This window comes from Scatophagus argus, chromosome 11 (assembly GCF_020382885.2).
Source record: "Scatophagus argus isolate fScaArg1 chromosome 11, fScaArg1.pri, whole genome shotgun sequence".
Lineage (NCBI taxonomy): Eukaryota > Metazoa > Chordata > Actinopteri > Scatophagidae > Scatophagus > Scatophagus argus.
Genome location: NC_058503.1, coordinates 21608345 through 21630709, shown reverse-complemented (window position 1 = coordinate 21630709; position 22365 = coordinate 21608345). Strand labels below are relative to the sequence as shown.

General features: G+C 42.5%; 1 protein-coding gene across 6 annotated transcripts in view; it reads left to right on the top strand.

Moving 5' to 3' along the window:
- LOC124066982 (inactive dipeptidyl peptidase 10-like) overlaps window positions 1-22365 on the top strand; it is a 148675-nt gene that overhangs the window by 123343 nt on the left and 2967 nt on the right. For all 6 annotated transcript variants that reach the window (XM_046403934.1, XM_046403930.1, XM_046403931.1 and 3 more), the window contains 20 exons: window positions 54-106; window positions 2176-2257; window positions 4880-5000; window positions 6254-6408; window positions 7052-7149; window positions 7781-7904; window positions 8864-8902; window positions 10294-10401; window positions 12642-12733; window positions 12866-12913; window positions 13151-13272; window positions 15178-15222; window positions 17309-17407; window positions 17514-17583; window positions 18235-18429; window positions 20206-20260; window positions 20579-20678; window positions 21147-21205; window positions 21890-21962; window positions 22264-22337. In XM_046403934.1, the coding sequence (XP_046259890.1) occupies window positions 54-106; window positions 2176-2257; window positions 4880-5000; window positions 6254-6408; window positions 7052-7149; window positions 7781-7904; window positions 8864-8902; window positions 10294-10401; window positions 12642-12733; window positions 12866-12913; window positions 13151-13272; window positions 15178-15222; window positions 17309-17407; window positions 17514-17583; window positions 18235-18429; window positions 20206-20260; window positions 20579-20678; window positions 21147-21205; window positions 21890-21962; window positions 22264-22337 (1812 nt within the window). The remainder of the gene's footprint in view (window positions 1-53; window positions 107-2175; window positions 2258-4879; window positions 5001-6253; window positions 6409-7051; window positions 7150-7780; window positions 7905-8863; window positions 8903-10293; window positions 10402-12641; window positions 12734-12865; window positions 12914-13150; window positions 13273-15177; window positions 15223-17308; window positions 17408-17513; window positions 17584-18234; window positions 18430-20205; window positions 20261-20578; window positions 20679-21146; window positions 21206-21889; window positions 21963-22263; window positions 22338-22365) is intronic.

Sequence of the window (22365 nt, the reverse complement as noted above, 5' to 3'; positions counted from 1 at the left end):
GTTTCAGACAGTCATCTTTTAATCTTCCCCTCTCTGTCTTTATTTTGCTCCAGGTTTACCGCCACTCCTACAAGGCCTCCTACAGTATCTACAATATTCACACTCGGTAAGAGTTCTCGTTCTCTTCAGCAGCTGCTGTGAGGCAGCCTGTCTGGTTTATTTACGTCTGTGTTGCAGCATGCACAAAAAGGTGTGTGTTTTACAATCAGGAGGAATTTGTGCAAAGTGTCCCGTACCTGGTGTTGTTAGAGCCCAGGCCTTCTCAGGCAAAACTGAGACAACTAACTGAAGAATCAGCCACTAGCATCTTCTGTTTGCAGTGTACCCACATGTATACTCTCACTGGATTATTCTGATAGTGAAAACAAACTTGTGATTCTCAGGCAAGTTCTGGCATTAAAAGGAGCTTCTAATTCACTGTGATTTATAAGAGGATTTACTGACATTCATTTGGAGATGATGATACCCTCATAAACTCAGGCTGACTAACAACATGTGTATAACATGTGCCTGGTTGATGGGAAGAGCTGGGATGAAGCTTTTCTCATACGGTGATTAAAGCACAACACTCACCATCGACATTCAGTGTCCAGCTGATCTGCTCGCACAAATGAGCTCTTCAGTCTCTGTTATGCTAGTTTGTGTCTGATGAAGTCAGGACAGAACAATCATCTCCTCCATTTTCTTTGTTACCAGGGTGACGGGTGTCTCCTCATTGGGAACAATTAAAAAAGACGCTGTTGCTCACAAGAAAACTCTCTGTGAACATGGACCTGATGATTGTGAAAAGCAATCGGCTTCTAAGTGTTTTGAAGTACCTTCATTTCCTCCATGAGCCGCTTGTCACAGCTGCTGCTCACCGTGTTGATAAGTGAGCCAAGCAGTACAGCCTTAACTACAGTAACTAATTTCAGAGCACCGACATGCTCCTGTATCGCATGTCTGCTGCTTTTGCACGGCAACAATATGAAACAGAGAAATCTCACAGCTGTTACATGCATACAATAAAACCATAAAACTGTATGTGTGTGCAGTCTGTAGCATCCCGCTGCTTTACAGGTGGCTCTTTACACCACAGTCACCGTCCAAAATGCTGATTTCAGACATGCTGGGATGTGCACATCCTGCCAGTCACCGTGATGGGCAGAATTCCCACCATTAATCAGATTAAAACTTTACATGGCAGACTGTTTTTGGAGTCTTTGTGATAAAATCTTCAGATATCGTGATATCAGGGAGCACCACTTTGGCATTTGTTTTATCTCGGGCGTCTCTGTGCTCATATTAAAGTCATGAGATGAGCAGAGCATTTAGACCCAAATGCAGGAGACAGCAGGCAGACAGGATCAATAGTGTTATTATGTATTGAAAATAACAGAAACCAAGACACAGCAACAGGCCGAACCCGACAAAGGCAGGACCCAAAACCAGACTGAAATACAAATGAATCAGGGGATGAGGTGCAGGGGACGAGATGGGTGGGGGGAGCTCGGCTGAGGGAATGAGCTGATAGGCTGGGGGGAAGACACTGAGAACGGGGCAGATGCAGGGCTTTTGTGCACCGAGAAGACTTGTTGGAAGAGTGAAGATGGCAAACCACGCTCACACAAACAGAAGAGCACTGGGAAGCACAGGAAAACACCAAGGAAATCACTGAAGCGATGCCATGACCGTGACAGTCGGCTGTCGCTCTGTCACCCACTGGTGCCTCAGTGTTGACTGGACGTGGACACTCTGATAGATCGTGTGCGATGGTAATGCACAGCTTATACAGTGACTGCAGCCTGCTTCATCCTAACAGGAAGTGTCAATGCTGTGTTGATATTACAGGCCATAAGTGTTTGTGTGTGTTTTAAGGCTCAAACTGCCATTGTTTAATACACTGTTGATTATTTTGCTCAGTCAGTTGATGAGAAGTGCAAAAAATAAAATAATATAAAATATAAAATCACAATATCTTAAATATCTTGTTTTGTCTGACAGTCCAAAGTTCCAAAATAGTCAGTTTACTACCCGAGACCTGAAACCATCAAAGGTTTCGCATTTGTTTTTCAATTTTAAATGACTCTGCTGGTTATTTAACCGTCAGACAATTTTAGTGGGCCTTCAGCGTTGTGGCCCAGGATCCACGGCACCAGATCTCAGTGCTGATATTGCTTATTGTCTCATTTTCAGGGAGGTTTGGGAGCTGGACCCGCCTGAGGTGGTGAACTCGGTACTGCAGTACGCAGCCTGGGGAGTGCAAGGCCGACAACTGGTGAGCACACACAGCAAAGCACTGGACGGCCTCGCCCAGCATGCACCACCTTCCTCTGCACGCATTAACATTACTGCGTTTTAGGGTTAGTGAAGCCTAAACAACATCCTTTTTTCTACGGTTAGTTTGTGTAATTAAGTTATTGTAAAACACCTTTTTCTGCATCCGCAGCTAATTTGCTGCTGAGTCCAGCAGTCTTTATCTGAATTTCTCATTGCCACGGAAATTGTGTGTGCGTGTCTGCTTTTACCACATGCACGAGCGTTGTGTGGATTTATTGCCATGTGCTTCTAATTCAGAAGCCTCCCACTGCTCATAATGTACTCATGTCCAATTTTTGAGGGAATCTAATTAGATGCAAATTTTCTCCCATCATACTAATTTTGTTTTTTTTTTTAATCTGCGCTGAACAGATGGGGAGACATTTTTGTTGACAGCTAAAAGGCTAAAGCATAGTAGAGCTGCTTTGTCCATATTTGCCAATTTCAGCATGTAATATTTTAGCATAAATCAAACAGGACTCCATTAGGAAGTCATTACAGTGATAAGGAGGTGAGAGCTCAACTGGTGTGAAGGCTGTCGAGTGGAATGCGCAGCATCGTTAGCAAAGACATGCGTGGTTGGAAACAATGGCACGACGTCTGGTTTTCCTGAAAAGAGTGTGTTTGTGTGTGTGTGTGTGTGTGTGTGTGTGTGTGTGAAGCTCATAGCAGGTCTTCCTCATTAGGAAGATGCGAGGAGTTTACATTCAGAATACGAACATTTCCACTGGTCCCCCACAGCCATTTGTGGTATATCAGGGCTCTGACACACACACACTCAGACATTAGCTGTTAGCCGAATTAGCTATTAGCGGTTCCTGTTTGCAGTGTGCCCATGGATGTACAGACGGCCTTCACTGGGTTACTGTGATACTCAAAGCACTTAAAAACATGATGACTCTCAGGCCAGTGCTGTAGTTGTGACTTTTTAAAGCACATTTATTTACATTTATTTTTGTTTATGTCTGTGTTTTCAGACTTAAAGAGTTATGAGGACAAGTGCCTATTTTTGCGTCACTATTTCAAAACCTCTCATGTAAATTATAATCATGCTCATCTCATCCACATTCTTAGAATAGTTAAGCAGTCCCCATTCTACGCTTCTGACAATCCATCTAATGCTGTAAAGGACAGGATCAGATTTTCTCATTTTTCTTTTACATACTGCCAATTTAAAACCGACACTGCTGTCCCACAGTCCCACATCCACTCTCCTTGTAGCTTTCTTTCTTTTCCTGAGGGAAATATCTCTTTAGCTGTCAGATGCTCCACTTTATGTTCAACAGCTAGACGCTGTAAGTTTGAGTGGGCATTTTCCAAAGACTGTTATTATAGACTTTGTTTTAGTGAAAGCCACTAGTTGAAAAATATTTGGGAAAGCGAAACACATTGTTGGTTTTGGTCTTTTCGCGGGAATTACTGACAATACGGCAGATTTATCCCTGACCCTTTTCTTTCATCATTGGCAGATCTTCACATAGAATTTGGAGCAATGAGGGCTTCTTCAATGTAAATGCTAATTAAAGTCTAGAACTGTCACAAAACAAGAAGTATTTCGGTTTTATCACTGTTTCATTCTAAAGTAATTTAATCTACAGCATCTCAAAATAATTTAGTTGTAAAATATTAGTGGATGAAAATACAACAATATCTGATTTCAGTATTTTCCAGGACAGATTTCTTCAAACTGTTAAATTCCCAGCTGATATAATTTGTTCCAACCTGCAGCATGAAGACTCAAATGGCCAATTACACCCACTCCACAGCTGGAGAAATCCCGTTTTAGAATAGGGCTTTGTTCTTGCAGAGTCTGCAGTTAAATAATCATTTAATAATCTTTTAGCACATGCGCACACTGCAGTCTGGACTGATGATATCTCGATGCCTTCCAGCCAGACAGCACAAAGCGCTGCTGACAGTGAAGTTATGTCAGTGCAGACAGAGGCCCTGTGATAATTAATTTTTATCTAAGATCACACAAGACCACAGACGTGTGGCGTTTTGGAAAGGCCAAAGGAAGACCCTGTTTCCATCTGAGACAAACTGACTCTCAGAGGTTTGTTTGACACGTGTCCCCACAGTTCAGTATTTGTACAGGGGAAATGGAGGTAGCTCTCGTAGCATAGTGGAGAGAACTGCCAATGCAACCAAAAAATGCTGAACATGTTTTCAAGTACCAAAGTAATCCAGTCATGGCTGTCTGTACATCCTTGGGCACAGTGCAAACAGGAGCTGTCCAACATTCTCCCCTAAATTTAAAACTTAAGACGCTATAAAGATTAACTTTCCATGTTGCCCTATCAGTACATTTTTTGACATTACTCAGGGAATTTGCAATAAGAGGCACATGGAGGGCAGTAACAGGTTTGCGTGTACTACAGAGTTAATCACTCAATGGCTTACCGATGCTGCCTTGGGCCTTTAATCCTGAAAGAACAGTCTGGATGCTCGAGCAGATACTGTGTGTAGTTAAAATAACAAAAGTTAATCCAGTAGATGCTTGCTAAACTTGTGAAGCGCCTCACTTTTCCTCTCTGGCAGCCTACCGTAAGTCATGACTGTGTGTGCTTTGTCTCTGCAGATCTACATATTTGAAAATAACATCTACTACCAATCAGACGTCAAGAGTAACTCCCTGAGGCTGACGTCCTCAGGAAAGGAAGAGGTCATCTTCAACGGGATCGCCGACTGGCTCTATGAAGGTGCGGTTCTCCTTCTAAGGGCGAATCTAACCGAAGCGTGCAGAACCTTACGTGGTCGCCGTTTGAAGAAGCTGTGCCAGAGAGTCTCACAAACAGCAGCATGTTTTCCGATAATGCCGTGTTTGCAAACTGCATTGCCACAGTAGGTTTTTAACATTGCATTGTACAGATGCGAATATCTGACTTCATTTTCCAAGCGCTGACAGTCTTGTCTCATTAAACTGTGAACGTGCTGAGAAACATTACCTTATAAAAGACGGGGATTAAATATTCATAATGTTTGTTCCAGTGCAGATATCTCCCCACAGGCCGTGAGGAGTCGTTTTATGTGCTTTAAGTAAACACACACTGCATGCACTTGGCGACACTGGCCAACCTCTCTGGAGATTGTGTAAATCTTATCAAAAGACAGACCACCACAATAACTACACTGCTATTTTCCTCCTTTGAGTCCCCTTTAATTCCAAATTATATTTGTGTGGTATAATAACGCAGCAATCAGTGAAGGCTGACCCCAAAATTAGAGCTTCATTTAATGTCACTTTTGTTCCATTAGTTCTTTTGCCCACTTCAGTATGTCAAGTTCTCTGCCTGTATTTCTAGAGCATGTTTGTATATTACTATTTAGGACCACAGGCTGCATCTGTTATGGGATGGCAAGTCATCCGGTACATTCAAACGTATATCATTACCAAAGGGACACAGAAAATCATCTCAGTATTAAGGTTAATTCATAATATGCCGCCAATAACACATAGAAATGTCCTTGCTGAAAATTAAAACCACCTCAAAAATCTACACATATTCAAACCGACTTTAAGTGACTATTGCCAGAGTGTGACATGAGGTCTATAAAGAGCTAAAGGTGGTCAGAGAGGTCAGCTGACTCAGACAGACTCTGGTTTGAGTCCCATATGTGACCACTTTTCAAATTCGGCTTGTTTTTAATGCAACTGATATAACTGAACTTAAATAACTAAACATTAGTACTGCTTTTAGCGCAGAGCATGAATTTTTCAAAACTTAAACAAGTAGCTTTTGCGACTAAACGTAACCAAACTGCAACCGTTTCACAACATTAAGGGTCCAAAACTCACATTATGTTAGATGTTTGCTTCATGTTGAAAGTTGAGGCTGAGAGCCGCTGACCCAGCAGCTGCAGTGGATGAGGTGGGAGTGACAACTTTTGGTTTAGAAAAGTTTTAGATTCTGATCCTTAAGTTGCAAGACATCCTGTTTGTCTTTCCAAACAGAGGAGATCCTCCACACTCATGTGGCACACTGGTGGTCCCCCGATGGAGAGAGGCTGGCCTTCCTGGTCCTTAATGACAGCCTGGTGCCCAACATGGCTTTACCTCGTTTCACTGGCGCGACTTACCCCAAAGGAAAGCAGTATCCGTACCCCAAGGTAAGCTTTACACACAGGAAGCAGGAAGAGCAATTTGTCGGCTGTTAATTTTGGAACATATGTGCTTTATTTTCACGGGTGACATATTGGATCTGAGCTGCTCTGATTCTCATATGTATTCCACCACCTACAGTACATTTATGCTTTCATATTCTGGTGTTTATTTTTTTCTTATTTCCCCCATATTGTACTGTGGCAATTTGATTTCACAGTTTTATATTTTCAACACAGTCTGAAATCTGCAAGTCACAATAAAAGAAGGTTTTATTTTCAGTCTCTCAGTCTGTGTAGAGCTGCCACCAGTTTCCAGTCAGCTGAGGGCAGTGGACTGCAGTGATCACAAACTAGTTGGTCAGCTACCATAGCTTAGCTCATATTTGATTCTCTCAGTAAATCTCTGAGCATCAACAGGAGTCATTTATGCAATCACAGGAAGTCCTAGAATTTATTCTAACGTCATACGACACTGCGTTGTGCATTTGGATCATGGACTTGGGAGCAGATCAAAGTTCAAATGACAATCAGGTGATCATTCTGCAGGACTTTAAGCAGAAGTATCCTAAATGGCACATGTGACTTAGAAAACATTGTGTTGCTGCAGTGATTTTTGTCTGTAAGTCAGGACTGTTTGTCGTGCGTGCAGGCTGGCCAACCCAACCCGGCGGTGAAGCTCTATGTTGTCAATCTTTACGGGCCGACGCACACGTTGGAGCTCATGCCTCCAGAGACGCTCAAACTACGGTGAGAACAGCTGCATTTTGTCTGTCCAACTTATGCATCAGCTGCTGTGCCGCTTCTCATATTTTAAACTTTAGATGATGTTTCTTTTCTAACTGCACGCTCTGCACCTTTAATTTGTCAGTGATGATACAGTGGTCAGAAAATCGCACATTTTATAAGACTGCATCTTGTATTGCAAATTGGCTGTGAAGAAGAGACATGATGGAAGAAAAAGCAGCAGTTTTACCTTAAATTAATTTGATAGTTTTTCAGAAAATCAACCTGCACCCTTGAAACAGGTTCAGTTACCAACTGCATAAAAAGTTTTGCAGAAAACTCTCATCCTGGTAATGTTAGTATGTGATGAAGTGTAGTACCAAGAAACTGCTCATTAAAATTCTCTTGTGTCATGCAGCACTGTGGTAACACGAGCCTTTCATAATAACAGAACCTTCACCTCAAATCTGTGCAAAATATATAATCTTATGCACATTTTATCATAGCATGCAATTAATCTGTCTCTCATAGACGGCTGTTATAATAATCCATTCTGTCTTTTCTTCACATGTTTGTAATGAATTTGATCTCCTTGGCAGTGTGCACATAATTACAGAACCTGAAATGACCAGTGTGATCCTAATGCCCATCACAGGGAACATTATGTGACCATGGTGAAGTGGATCAGCAAGACCAAGACATCCGTCAGGTGGTTGAACCGGGCCCAGAACATCTCCATCCTGACTGTGTGCGACACCACCACCGGAGCCTGCGTCACGGTGTGTGTGTGTGTGTGTGTGTGTGTGTCCTTGGGTAGAAAAGAAACACCATCATAAACACAAAGTAAGCAAGCAAAGATGCTTTCAAAAATGTGGAGATGCTCCTCAGTGGGGGCCTCCTGGCAAAATAAAAGTAAATAAACAAACATAATCTAGTAAACTACTGTCAGTTAATGCAACATAAAGCTCCACATTTACTTTAGTGATGTGCTCTTTGCAAGATTTCATCAAACAGCTGTTGAGTTGTTAAAGCTGATCTGATTTCCATGGTAACCCTTCATTCCCTGCACTTGCTTTCACTTGTCATTTTAAATGATTTTGTTGTTTCCGGCTGTGTTAGCTGTTAGCAGGCCAGCTACAGCAGACCAACCCCTACCGGCTGTCTGTCCAGCTAATCGTTTTTTCCATTTGAAGAAAATTTCATCTCCTCCATATTTGGACGGCACACAGCAGCATTGACCCTGGAGTTGAACTGTGGGACTCAGCAGGCCGCTTTCCAGTTCTGTGGCCCCTGATTTGGTGTGATTTGCACGAACAAACGTGCCCTCCAGCCAAGAGGCAGCTTAGCTCAGGCCTGGATGCTGGGCCCAGCCTCCCCGGCCAAAACTGTGGCTCCCGCTCATGCATGTTGGTTTGAAACGAGGGCTCAGGCTGGCAGTGATGTCCCCAGTGGTGTGTTAAAATAAATGGCAAAATAAGGGGTCCATTATGTGACACATGATTGTGTCTGGAAAAGATGCTGCTGAAGTATTGTTCCAAAATAAGTTTTACAAAAATCTTTCGCAAATGTTTCTGCTGGCATAAAAGAAAAACTAATTGAAGGGAAGGAATGTTTTAGAAAGTATTTCTCTATTGTTCTTGGTTTTAAAGCCTCTGTGTTCCAAGCAGAAGTACAACGCAGTGAGAAAGAAAGGCTGTAAAGACACCAGTCTGATGTTTTGCTTTGACATCTTTTTCAGAGGCATGAAGAAAGCTCTGAGCTCTGGCTTTCCAAGCAGGTAAAGTGCTCTCCCTTCCATTTGTCATATCTGTGTTGTCTGCGCTCCCAGACTGTAATTTCACTTGATGCCAATCATCTCTAAGTCTTTCAAATTATGCGACATGAAGGACAGCCAGTTTTCAGCCTCATCTCTGCGTGGTTTTATGTAGACGTTCGAGGCCTTGAAGCAAGGCTGCGTTCATCTCTGGATGGGCAGCAGTCAGAAGACATCCTGTCGTTCTCTTCAGAGGGTGAAACTGGGAGGCTCTGAGAGCAGCTCATTGTCACATGTAGGATTTAGGAGCAAAGAACTGAACCTTCATTTGGAGAAACAAAGAGCACTGAAGTTCACTGGCTGTTTATGACAAGTTAAATTCAAAGAAGCACACATTTTTATTCCATTTATGTAGTGTCAGCCAAATATTTTCGTCAAGTTTTCACTGAAAGAAAAATATTTGAAAAACTTATTGTTGTCAGGACGGACTTCTGCACAGCACTGGTGTACTGTGGAATTTATTCATTTGATCATCAGCCTCTTTGCTTGTTTAGTAACTTCAGTGGAACCATGGACATTCAGCCAACAAGGCCACAACATAACACTGCAGCACTGGTTCCATTTAGATATGGTGAACAAAATGTTCAGCTATTTATTTCCCTGCGTGCACAATGAAACACTCTTTTTGGCTCAAGTTATTTCATTGCGAGAGTGCAGTCTACTCAGCTTTAGCATTTTCTAGGCAAATATGGAGGCAGAGGAGGGAAAGTTTTTGGCAGGACTGGATCATATGGCCCTGCAGCCATACGTGTTTGGCTGCAGTCACTTCTCCACTCGACAGTCTTGGCTAGCAGAGCCACATGTCTTTGTTAAAGTGTTAATCTGCAAGATGCTCATTCACTGGCTATGAGGCTGCGTCAGACAGAGAAGTAAAAAAACAAAAACAGCAGAAAATTAAAATATCCAACTAAAGTAGAGGTACTTCAGTTCAGAACAGCTGTACAGCCCATAATGAGTCTATTGATTATGTTCTTGTACTTTACTTTTAACTTCTGTCTTAGATTTTCAGGTAGTGTAAATGCTCTCTGCTGCTCATGCAAACTGCTCTCAGCATTACACAAATCAGCAGTGTTGACAGCAGCAAAACAGACGTTTATTCAAATAAACAAAGATTTCTGTTTTCAGGCTGAAAAAGTGGTTTAACTGTGAAGGCCTTTTGCACACTCATTCCTGCTGTTGACATCAAGGGTAAACAAACTGCCAGGCTCTGAAAACAGGATGCTTATAGTTGTGCTTCACATCCTTTCACAACAGTAAATACAAATCAAACCTGGTTTGAAAAACAGCTTTCCGTCCGGTGTTGATGGCTGGTTGGTAGATGCTGTGGAGCTGATGCACCTTTCTGCTTTCTGCAGAACCAAGAACCAGTGTTCTCTAAAGACGGCAGCAGATTCTTCTTGACTGTCCCGGTGAAACAAGGAGGACGTGGAGAGTTTCATCACATCGCCATGTTCACCACGCAGGTGAGGCTCCACTTCACAGTCAGCTTGATACTTGATAATGTTTTGACACAGCTTTAACAGAGCTGTGTTATTTACTGTGCAGCGGAGTGTATGGCCTCTCCGATGGTTTACGCAAAAATTAAGGAGATTACTCACAGCAGCCAGTTGTTCCGTGCTGCTGTTGAAGTTAATTAAAGTGTAAACTCCTTGCAACTGATGTATGATACTGTCCTCCCTAACAGCAGAGGCGCATGCTAAAACTTTACCATCCATAGACAAAGAGACACACAAGTTGTATGCTGGATATCTGAACAAGCTTTTTTGTGTGCAGATTTGGTGAACCATGTGTGGTTTTCGTACCACAGACTTTACTCCAATTATGAAAACACTTTCCCCATATCAAAAGATAATGCAGAATTAGTTTTTGGATAAATACATGTGGGGTAACCATGCTTAGCTTATAATGAATTTGTCAGACCTGATATATTTATTCACACAATTAAAAGAAGCTGTGAAGCAAATACTAACATCACCAAAAAAACAACTCATAGAACTAACAGAAATAATCCTGTAGACAATAAAACAAATAAAATATAAAATGACATTTCAGTATAGCACTTCAAGATACAATGACACAATGACCAGACATTTAGGTTTGCTTTATTTTGCTAACAGCTTGTTTAGCCTCCTTTCAACAATCCTCTATGCCCTGGAATCACCCGGGCCAGTTCGCGCATGTTTTACTTCAGTAAACTGTTAGTTGAGTAAATTCACTGGTGCACTTTGATAAAAACAATGTTTCGACCTCAGACAAGCTGAGGGGAGGACCGAGAAACTGGTGCAAACGAAAAGGTGGAGGCAGACACAGAGAGTGTGAGAGGAGACCACCGCTGAAATGTTCCTCTGGTTCTTCCTGGGGTTCAGGTTGGGTTCAGGGTAGAGAAAGGGAATGAAGCACACAGAAATTGATGGGGAAGCAGATTTTGACACAACGTCGACAGGCTAAAGACGGACGCTGATGCAGAGCCTCTTCAGAAATCCCACAACCGGCGAAATGCACAATCCCTTCATCACCAAAGCTGTAGCTTTTTGTACTGCACCACCTGGATGGAAACGCTGCAGTTTCTTTGTTATTGTGTCATTAATTTTTCATCCAGTTTTCCAAAGTGAACAGCCAGCCTTCTCTCATATAATAATGAGCTTTATTTATAGAACTCTTATCTAAACAAAGGACAAAGTACCTCACAGAGAGAGATGAATAAACAAACAAGAAATTAAAAGCTACAGAGCTCAACGTTATTTTCTTCAGCTTTTTCATTTAAACTGGGATTGTTGTGGTTAACATAAGCTCATTTCCTCAATTTCCACCAGAAAGTAATTAAGCCACCAGTTAGTTCCCGCCAGAAACAAAAATCTCTGGTGCTGAACCAACCATCCACGCAGCCTCCTCCTCCCTGAAGGTGTCCTCAGACCAAACGTGGTGTTTTTCCAGTCGGTGTCAGTTTGCCCCAAACAGCTAATGTGCCATCTGGCACCATAGCAACAATCAATGTGTGTGTGGAGTGTGCCTGTATGTGTGTTTCCTGTAGCATCTCAGACTTCTTTTAACTCTTATGACTCTGTACAGAGTCATAAAACATCTGGATAAACACACTGTTTTTTATCAAGTGTAATCTTCTTCAGTTTCCATCGTCTGCTTTGTGTCTGTAACTCGCTTCGCTCTCAGCCTGAATTTTAATTTTAATTTATTTATTTTTTTATTTTATTTACTTTATTAATCCCAAGCTGCGAAATTACTTGCATTTAACCCATCACTGATTGAAACACACACACACACACAACATGTAACGTGCAGTGAAACACACAGAAGCAGTGGGCTGCAACTATCAAGCGCCTGGGGAGGAAATTGGGGGTTGAATGCCTTGCTCAAGGGCACACCAGCCAGGTAAGTGGGGGGGCATTACTAAACACTCCACCACACCCAAATCTTTCCTGCCCGTCCAGTGGGGGAATCGAACCGACGACTTTCTGCTTCAGCTTCTCCAACCTCTAGGCCCTGTGAACGCACCTTAAGAGTGTTGGTGTGACAGCACAGCACTGCTGCTGCCACCTCAGCCCTTCTTGTTGAGAGCACACAGGTGTGGGCTTTTGGACCAGTGACTGATGGTGTTGGTGATGTTGAGCCCTGAGCATAAAGGACTTACCACCTACTGAGTTTTCTAAGCTCAAACAAATGACCGATAGTCCTGTTCTTTTCTCAGTTCAGAGCAGATCAAAATGAAATCCGACATCTGACGTCAGGGAACTGGGAGGTGACCAGGATCATCGCCTACGACGAGAACACGGACAACCTGTGAGTCCAGCCCCTCCACATTAAAACAAACATGCCCAACTGAACTCACACTGTACACAAACGAGCATGTGGTTTGCCAATTAGATTATATTTATATTATTTGTATTCTTATTGTCTTTGTTTTCTCTTCAGTTATTTCCTCAGCACAGAAGGGTCACCGCGGAGACGGCAGCTTTTCAGGTTTGTTTTGCACTCAGTGATTTTGTTTATACTGAAAATGTGCACTTTAAACTGGTGTTATTTTGTCTTTTAATCACCTAAAATGACTTGCAGTAATACAGTATAGCGTCGGCCATTTCTCTCTACTAGCACCTCTAAAACCACTAAAAATACACAACACAACCGCGTTGTTAGTGGCCATCTTTTGCTTTTGCACTCCTTGTCTTACTTTCCTAAATGATTGTCTCCTGTCCTCAGTGTTAAGACTGTGGGTCTGTTTCCACGACGATGTCTGACATGTGAGCTAAATAAAGCGCACTGTCTTTACTTCGACGCTGACATCAGTCCCACAAACCAGCACATCATCCTCCGCTGTAAAGGTAGGCCATCGAGTGTCCTCGTTTCAGGCTCCTCGGGCGTCTGCTCTTAAATTTGTGGTCAAGTGGCAGCATCTTCTGCTTTCATGTTCAAGTGAAATGTCATAGGATGGTGGAGTATCATTACAAGAACAGTTTCATAAAGTTGTTCACAGACTTGATTGTAAAAAAGTGGGCATTAGTGAGAAATCACAACAGTGTGATGCAGGTTATCAGGACTTCTCTCTGCTAACTGCTGTGGCCACTGACTGCGTATAAACATCTGGTGATGTCATTTGGAGCCAGAGTCTGTGCAGTAGTCTCAGCACTCAGCTGTCAATCATGACAATTCACCCTTATTTTAAAGCATCAAATAACTAATTAAAAGCAGACAAACATGTCCCGTCTGCTAACATGGAGGGGGGGGGGTTGACCTGTACTGCACCTGTACCGCCACCAGGGGATGTTTTGGCCTCAGTTTTAAGGAGCTCTCTTGTTGTCCATCTTCATATAGAGTCAGTACGAGCTACAAGCTAACAAACTTTATATTTGACATAATGAGAGGGGTTCACTAGTCACTAGTGTGGAACGATAGGATGAGTCATCAAAAATGAAAAACATTAAAATCCACCTTTTCTCAGAGAGATGAAGGAGTTCATCTTTAAACTCATTTTTGTATCGTCGGTTTTGAGTAAGACAATCTGGCAAAGACAAAGTGGAAATGTGCCGATGAGTATTAACTGGCAGACTAAAGAGGGACGTGGGAAGAGGTGAGCAGGTCAGGGAGGATGGTCATGTGACAGCTATGGCGGGAAAAGCAGCTACAGGCAGGCCGGTCAGTACGTGACAGGATGAATACGAGGAGCCGGCTGGGGTCGTGACAGCATCTTTTCTCATTTGTTGTAGATTAAAGCTGACCGACAGCAGTGGCAGTTACTTCTCCCCAGGAAACACAGCAGTTTTTATTTCTTGTGCATTTCTTGTGTGTACAAGAATACCAGTTTGTGATCCAGAGGTTACAGCAGCTGGCAGATGCCAGGACGTCATCTGTTGTGATCTGTCACCTTCCAGCTACGCAGTTTTAAAATCATATCTCATCAGCAACATTTAAATAATTAGCCACACTATTGTGTATAATTACTTTTAGGTAGCATTATTTGGCATGGAGCAGCTTATTTAATAGAGGCTGACTCTTCATGTTGTTTGTGGTTTCAATTTATTTTGGGCAGATGAGAGGACTACATGCTCAGAAGCACTTGGGCTTTGGCTCGGCGATTTATCGGACAACCGTTCCCTTTCCCAGAAGCAATAAAAATAATGGAGAAAGCTTGTTGTCTTCAAAGGGCCGAGTTCACGTAACCCCGACACGTCTGCCCCAACTCCTGATTTCATCAGCGGCAGCACGAGCCTTTTAATCTTATTCACAAAATGTCTTTGATTGCTTTAGTGTTTTTCAAACTGGTACGTGCACATAACGAAACCATTTCTCTGTGTGACACGGGCAAACGTAGTAAGGAATGCAAAGGTCAGAGCTAAGACAGCCCAGCAGCCGTGAGTGCAGGAGGGAAAATGAAGTAGGAGCTGCAGGTTAGCGCAGGGAGAGCAGAGCAGGACCAACGAGTGTGTTTTGCAGCTGTCGAGGGAGCGATCGAGTCTCATCTGAGCCACTGAGGAAACCTGCCATCCTGTTAACCTCTGACTAAGTATTTGCCAAAGGACACTCAACAGAAGTGATTTAATTAGGGTTGCAGTGTGACTGACCTTTAGCGCCTAATTGATACAGGTAAGGTAGACAAGGTGACAAGCGAGCATTTCACAACAGACTTTTGTGAAGCTGCTTTAGAGGAGCAACCCGCCACACCACCACAGTACCATTTACACTGTTGTGTCGGTACCGTGTCACTGACGACTTTTGTTTTTCCCTTTCAGGTCCCGGAGCACCAACTGTGATCTTACACAGCCTCAATAATTCAAGTAAGGACTCTGTTTAATCTCTATTTAGGTCATAGAGTCCTGGAGTGCACGTATGATGCACAGTTAATTTGCTTGGTTCATTTCAAAGGTTATGAAACCTCTTTTCCTATGGGGGCACATTAACATACAGCTGACAACACGACCAAAAGTCAGACTGGCCTTATGAATAGTTACATCAGACTGAGAAATGAGAATATTACTCAGCAGTCAGCCAAACATCCAGCTAAGTGGTATTAGGCGACGGCACGGCTGTAGTAGGCAGTAATTAGCGGAGCATTAAGCAAACGGCCAAATGAACACAAGTAGTTTTCAGAAGGGTGAATGAGGAATGAAAGGATGTTTTGTTGCCCTTTCATGGTTTCTAGTCAACATTAGCAAGCTATAAACCAGAGAGATATTAATCAAATGAAACTTTCTGGGGCGCTTCAAGGATACTGTTAAGGTGATTCAGTCAACACACCGTAAACGTCAGTACGACAGCTTTGATCACTGCAGTTGCTTTGTGGCATGACAAACGCTTGGGACTCCTGGATCTTCAAGCTTTTAAATAAACACGTGAATTTCAACCAGTTTGTGTGAACAGCGAAGAATCTATCACTCATTTCCCCACTTATTCCCGTTTTTTGTCCTTAATTTTATGGTCGCTGATTAAACTGTAATGCTGTTTTAGTGTCAAGGGTTACTTTTTGTGTGGTTTTTGTCTTGTCACTGAAACAAAGTGAACCCTGTCAGGGAGGCCAGACAGGAAACCGCTGCAGCACTGGAGATCAAAGAGTGAACGAGTTTCTCTCAGTGTGCACATGAAACCTCTGGTACTTAACATCAGTTTTAGAGCACAAACGGCTGATTTTTGTGCTTTGTGCCTTCATGGTGCTGCGGAGGCCAAAGTCCGAGTCCACTGAATTGCAGTCGAGGCGAAAACTTGAATGGAGGTTGATAAGTTTTCCTTTTTGAAACCATCCTGCTGTCAGAGCTGAGAGCGTGAAAAGAAAAGGCTGAATGTGCCGCCTCGTTTTCACTTGATTCCAGCCAGCGGGGGGTCTTACAAATCTTGATTTTTTGTTTTTTGGGGTTTTTTTTTGCCTTTACTGTCTTTCTTCTTCCTTTTCCACAGGCATGAATACAGATGTACATGCACTACACACACACACACACACACACACTTTCACTCGCGTCCCACACATACACCTGTCATGTGTCCTCTTGTTATCCATGTCTACATGTCTATCAGTAGTTTTTCTCCTGAAAAAGTTAACAGCTGTGCTGCAGAAAAGCAAGCAATTTGCCCAGGGTTATTTGGATAGGCCCTCCATCCACAGCTGGGAACTCAAGGTCCCTGGCGGTTTCATAATGAGACGTCTATTGATTTTGGGTTTTCCATTAGAAATGCTGGATGAATTCCATTTCATTTAGCTGCTTCTCAGATGGCTTGAATGGGAAAATGGCCAAACCAGAGAGTCATTGTTTATTACATGTGGAGAAAATAGCAGGGCTCTTGTTTTTGAGGCCAGAATGAGCAAGCTGCTGTGTGTAAAATGCCTTCCAGAAACTGAACCTTTTGACTGTATGTTTTTTTGCTCATCTGAGTTTTAACAGTGGTACCAAATTGTTACGCCTTGAATGAAGTCAGAGACAAATTATTTTGTTGCCATCCCCAAAATCACACACTAATTTCCAACTTTGATGATTTTTTTGGTCGATATGGAGTTTCACAAAGCCTCCTTTTTGATTCAATAGCTAAGCACACTTGTATCTTTTGCTGAAAGGGTGAATTATGATAGTCCTTGGTTGAATATCCCGCTATACAATCTTAAAATTTATAACTGTTTCCTTTATTTGCAAAAGTTAAACTCCACAGAGATGAAATTCAATTAATGTATTCAGCTTTATGAAACCCTTTAAATTGACCACAAAAAAAACAATCCGTGAGACTCAGATCTTATCTGCCTTTACTTTCCATCTCATCTCACTGTAGAGACAAAATCCTCATGTCATTATGAGTCTTTTGTATGCAGCAGCATTTCGATTATTGGCAGTAATTTTTGGACCTTTTTATCCTTTAAACACATTCCCCTCATCCTTACAGATTACTACATCCTTGAGAACAACTCTCTGCTAAAGGCAGCCTTGAAGTACAAAAGGATCCAGCTGACCGACTTCAGAACTGTTCCAATGGAGCACTTTGGTGGGAATAATGGACTGGTTTTTGAATTGTGTGGGTGAATCACATATGATTCAATTGTATCTTAAAAACAGAATTTATGTTATTGCTGTTTTCTTTTTTGAAACAGATTTACCTCTGAAGATCTCCTACCCACCGGACTTCTCTGATTCCCGTCACTATGGACTGCTGTTGCTGGTGTACGTATCACATATGCAGGCCATGTTTGTCAATCACAGGGCGTCTCTGTGACACCTTGGGATCAGCCAGTAGCGAGAAAATGAAACTGAAAGATATGTTTTTACTTTCCACAGTAAGAAATTTTAAGTCTGCTGATATTTTCTATTTTTGTCAATGTCAACAAATTTCACAAAAAGCAACGATGAATTCGTCCCACAGAAACGATTAAAAACACGTCAGCGAGCCTCGCTGTTGCATTTCTCTTCATTGCCACGAACACACACACACACACACACACACACACTGTAGTTTATTGTGACTGGAGCCCACACACACCATCCTGCTGCCAGATAGTCACTAGAGCACTGAATGTGTTAATGTGTTAATCAGCCACTGAACGCAGTCCCCAGCAAAAACTCTATTTATTCCTCTCTGTGAAAGAACTGCGCTGTCCAGCTCTCTTCGGATGTTACTGAGCCTTTTAATAACGTGAAACCACGTTTGTGACCTGTTTTGTGTGTGCCACAGACACGTATGGAGGTATGAAATTATTGAAAGGTGGATGCACACAATGCAGGTTTTGGAATTTAATAGGATCTGTTGAGAAGCAGTTTTATTTTGTTGGGGGTCTCTCAGTTTTCCTTACTTGGCGTGTCCCGTGCTCCGTTCAGTGACAGCGCCCCCGGTGGCCAGGCCGTGAGTGACCGCTTCTCCCTCAGCTGGGACTCTGTGCTGGTCAGCTCGGACGGCGTCATCGTGGCTCGTCTGGACGGGCGGGGCAGCGGCTTCCAGGGTCAGAGGATCCTGCACGAGGTCCACCAGAGGCTGGGAACCGTTGATGTTCAGGACCAGATTGCCGCAGTAGAGTAAGTCATCAGAGTCACTCCATTCCACTTTAAACCACCTTGTGCTTTTTCAATGACAAGTTCATCGAGATTCTCTTGAAAACACAAGCAAAACCACCAAACAAGCGCTTCATAACCATCACATACGTGCTGCCTAAACTGAAATTTGACTAAACTCCCTCTAGCCGACCTTTGCCCATGTTGTTTATCACCAATCCTTATCATTTCATTTCCACTTTTAATGTGAAATTAATTATCTGACAAGAATGACGTCTTGATTTGGATTAGGCCTTCTGGCTGTTTGGCACAAACAAACAAACAAATAATTCTGCGGTCCAATTAGCACCAGAATTTGTTTTGTTTTCTGAGTGGACGCACACACAATTTGAATGGCATTAAGAGAGGAATAAAGTTAACTGGTGAGTCTCACTCCCAGGAACATTGAAATGTTCCAGTTTCTTTCACAAACTCCGCTTTGAACGTCATTTTTTGGAAGATTTGCAGGGTGAACAGCATCTTATCTGAAGCAGGATGTATAATTGAAAATATGGGGGTTTCATGGTTTACCAGTTGCAACTGTTTCTTTATTCTGAGCCGTAATCTCCAAACAAACTTTTGATTGGAAGTTGCATAGATTTCTTTTCATTCCCCGGAGGTGCATACAAGTAGGATAAAGCTGGCATTGATTTTGTCTGCAATCTTTTTCCAGTCTTTGTCTGTACTTGTGAATGTAGCACTCGATTCACCTTATTATGTTTTCTCTGTTCTGATTTCCCTCCAAACAGGGAAATGTTTCTCTCTGCTCCAGTTCGACAATTTCAAGCCCATTACCTATTACCTCACAGGTCATGTGCTATTAATTTCACTTGGTAACTGCCTCAAAATATTAAAGATTTTGTACAAATAAAATTTACCTGAAAGGTAGCGCAGTCATTCAGGCATTTGACTGAAATGTGAGGATTTTCACAGGATGAACAGATGTTTGGCTTGAGCGTGGGGCAAATGTAGATTAAAACCAGCTTGCGATTGTGGCTGTGATTAGGATTCAGGTTTATTTCATTTATGTAACACTTTAAAACCCAAAGAGACGGATGAGAACAGGTTAAAGACAGAAAACACATCGCAAGATTAAAATGGAAACAATTCAAACAGTCATTGAAAACCCAAAGAAATGAAAATAAATACACAATTAAAAGTCAGAAGAAAAGTGGCTCCTGAGGCGCTTCTCGAACACACCAACAAACACTTGAGAGCTGATCTTAAAGGTCGTTCAAACACCTCGCTGTGAGCAGGAGTGGCTCACTTGATAAATGTGTCTCGTGTTGTTTTTACTGGACTCATAAGCTGCCTCTTCAGGGCCTGTAATCCTCAGGTTTACTGCTGCTGCTAACCTCAGTGACAGCACGCCGTCGGAGAGATTACGGCAACACGACTTTGCAAATGGATCCATCTCCTGAAACCACAGTCGCTCGTTACTTTGCATTAATTAGCAAACATTACGGATACGATCGAACGTTTCGGCCCGCACGTCTTCTCAAACCGGATGTGATTGCTGGAAGGTTTCTGACACAACTTCTCCACTTTAAGCAAACAGTGAAATGGAACGAGCAAACATGGCAATATCATGACGTCAACAGATTAAAGGCACAGTATGCACAATTTGTTAGCAGGAAGCAAGAAAGAAGCGTTTTTTGCTTTTTAGTAAATCCTGTGTAGAATACTTTTAAAGTAAAGCAAAAGTTTTAGTTTTGGAGCTGAGTTTGGGATGCGTTTGAATGTACGTGTTTTCTTTTCCAGATACATGATGAAATTTCCATATATTGATCGGACACGGATAGCAGTGTTCGGAAAGGTGAGTCCATGCTCTCGTCTATAATCACATGTAAAATTAATTCAATCCTGAGTCCGTTTTTGCCATATGCATAAAACATACTGGTGCTGCTGCTGCTGAGCAAAATCCATTTTCAGCTCATGAATCAATATGCTTTTCAGAAATATGAAATGCTTGTTTACTTGTTTAATTGAGTTGCTGAAGTGATGTTACTTTTTTTTCTGTTCCACTACAGTTGGTCATTTTTAGAGCTGCATTTAGAGACTATTTTGTTAAATTTCTATTCCTACAATTTTAGCATGATTTTAAAGTTGCATGAATGTTTGTGTCTCCCGTCAGGGTTATGGAGCGTATCTGACATTAATGATGCTCAAGTCTACTGACAGCCTCTTCAAGTGTGCTTGTGCAATGTCACCAGTGACAGACTGGAAACTCTATGGTGAGCTCAAAATCCCTCCACAAGTATTACTGAAATAGGAAATACACTATATGGACAAAAGTATTGGGGCACCTGACCACAGGAATTAATCCCCCTTCTCCAGCTATTACAGCTTCCACTCTTGTGGGAAGATTTTTAGATTGGGAAGATTATTATCATTATTATTTGTTTCTGTGGGACTTTTTCACCACTCGTGCATTTGTGAGGTCAGACGCTGATGTTGAACCAAAAGCAGGTATTATTAATTATGGAATTTTGTCTGTCTGAATCTGAGGCGACTCTAAGCTCGCACCACGTCTTTAGACGAGAGCAGAGAACATCCAGGGGACCCTTTTACCTGCTCAAGGTGTCATTTCGCCCTCACTGTCAGCGTTTCAGGATGACAGGAACTCCCGCTCTGTTTAGCTGCAGTCGAGGCTCTGTGTACCGGTGGCCCTCTTAAGAATTTATCGCTTCTCATTTGCACAGCATCAGCGTTCTCTGAGAGATACCTTGGCATGCCGTTACGGGATGACAGCAGATATCAGGTGCGTGTTTACTACCTCCCCTCTCGTGCTTGCCGTTGATCTTTGAAAGCAGCTTGCCGTAACATCACTGACACACCTACAGTTAAGCTCCCACAGTTACTGAATGCTGCTATCAAAGTCGGAGGCAGCGATGCTTTGCCTTTTCTTGTGTTTTTTCATGCTCTGTAGGATTTTGTCACTCATCTCTCTTTTGGTAACTGTGTGGCTCCGGTGTGTCAGATCACATGCCGGAGGTTTTTTCTTTTTTCTTTTTTTTTTTGTAAGCTGCTGCAAAAGGATTGCCTGCCTCTCTCAGGCCTCCCGCACAGACGAGATGTTGAGCTATCAGAGGTGTTTACAAGATGTTTGCAAGCACATTGTAAACAACCAAACAACAAACCTGTCCTGAACACATAATTCACTGCTTTCAGTGTACTTCAGCCTTGCATTTCCTGCTGTCTGCAGAGCTGATTTTATATCTTCTTCCACACAGTTTGTTATATTCACAGTTATATTCCAAAGCATAGAAAATAGTGTCAATGGGAGACACTTAGTCACTTGAAAATCTCTAATGGGACTGATTCACTGTGTCTACGTCAGTATCTTTCATTTCATCATACTTTGTATGTTTTCATTGCTTTCCTCAAAGCCACTGAGCACATCTGTCAAGCTATTATCTCACCGCTTTTTCTGATTTCCTCGCAGTTTTCCAGCGTGCTGCAGAATGTTCAAGCACTTCGGGAGCAGACGCTGATGCTGGTGCACGGCACAGCGGACGGTAAGAGAAACTAAATTGTGGCAGAATGAAAATACTGTATCTGCAGAGCATCACTGCTGAGCACAAAGACGCATGCAGTCCTGGAAGGTAATGAGGCAAATGGTTTTTAATCAAAAGATAAAAGGAAAAGTGGGTTATCTAAATGGATGCTGGGATTTCCAGAGGAAAACATTCACTGGTGGACCATGCATATCAAATTTGTTGATGTGTTTCCATCCTGCCAGATTCTGATTGTCTTTTCTTTTTCCCGGTTAGGATTCAGGCTGAATCTTGCTGACATGTTTCTTCTCTTTATTCCCAGCCAACATCCACTTTCAGCATACTGCTGAGCTCGTCAAGAACCTCGTGAAAGTTGGAGCAAACTACTCAATGCAGGTGTGTATTGCAGCGACGGCGCCAAGGC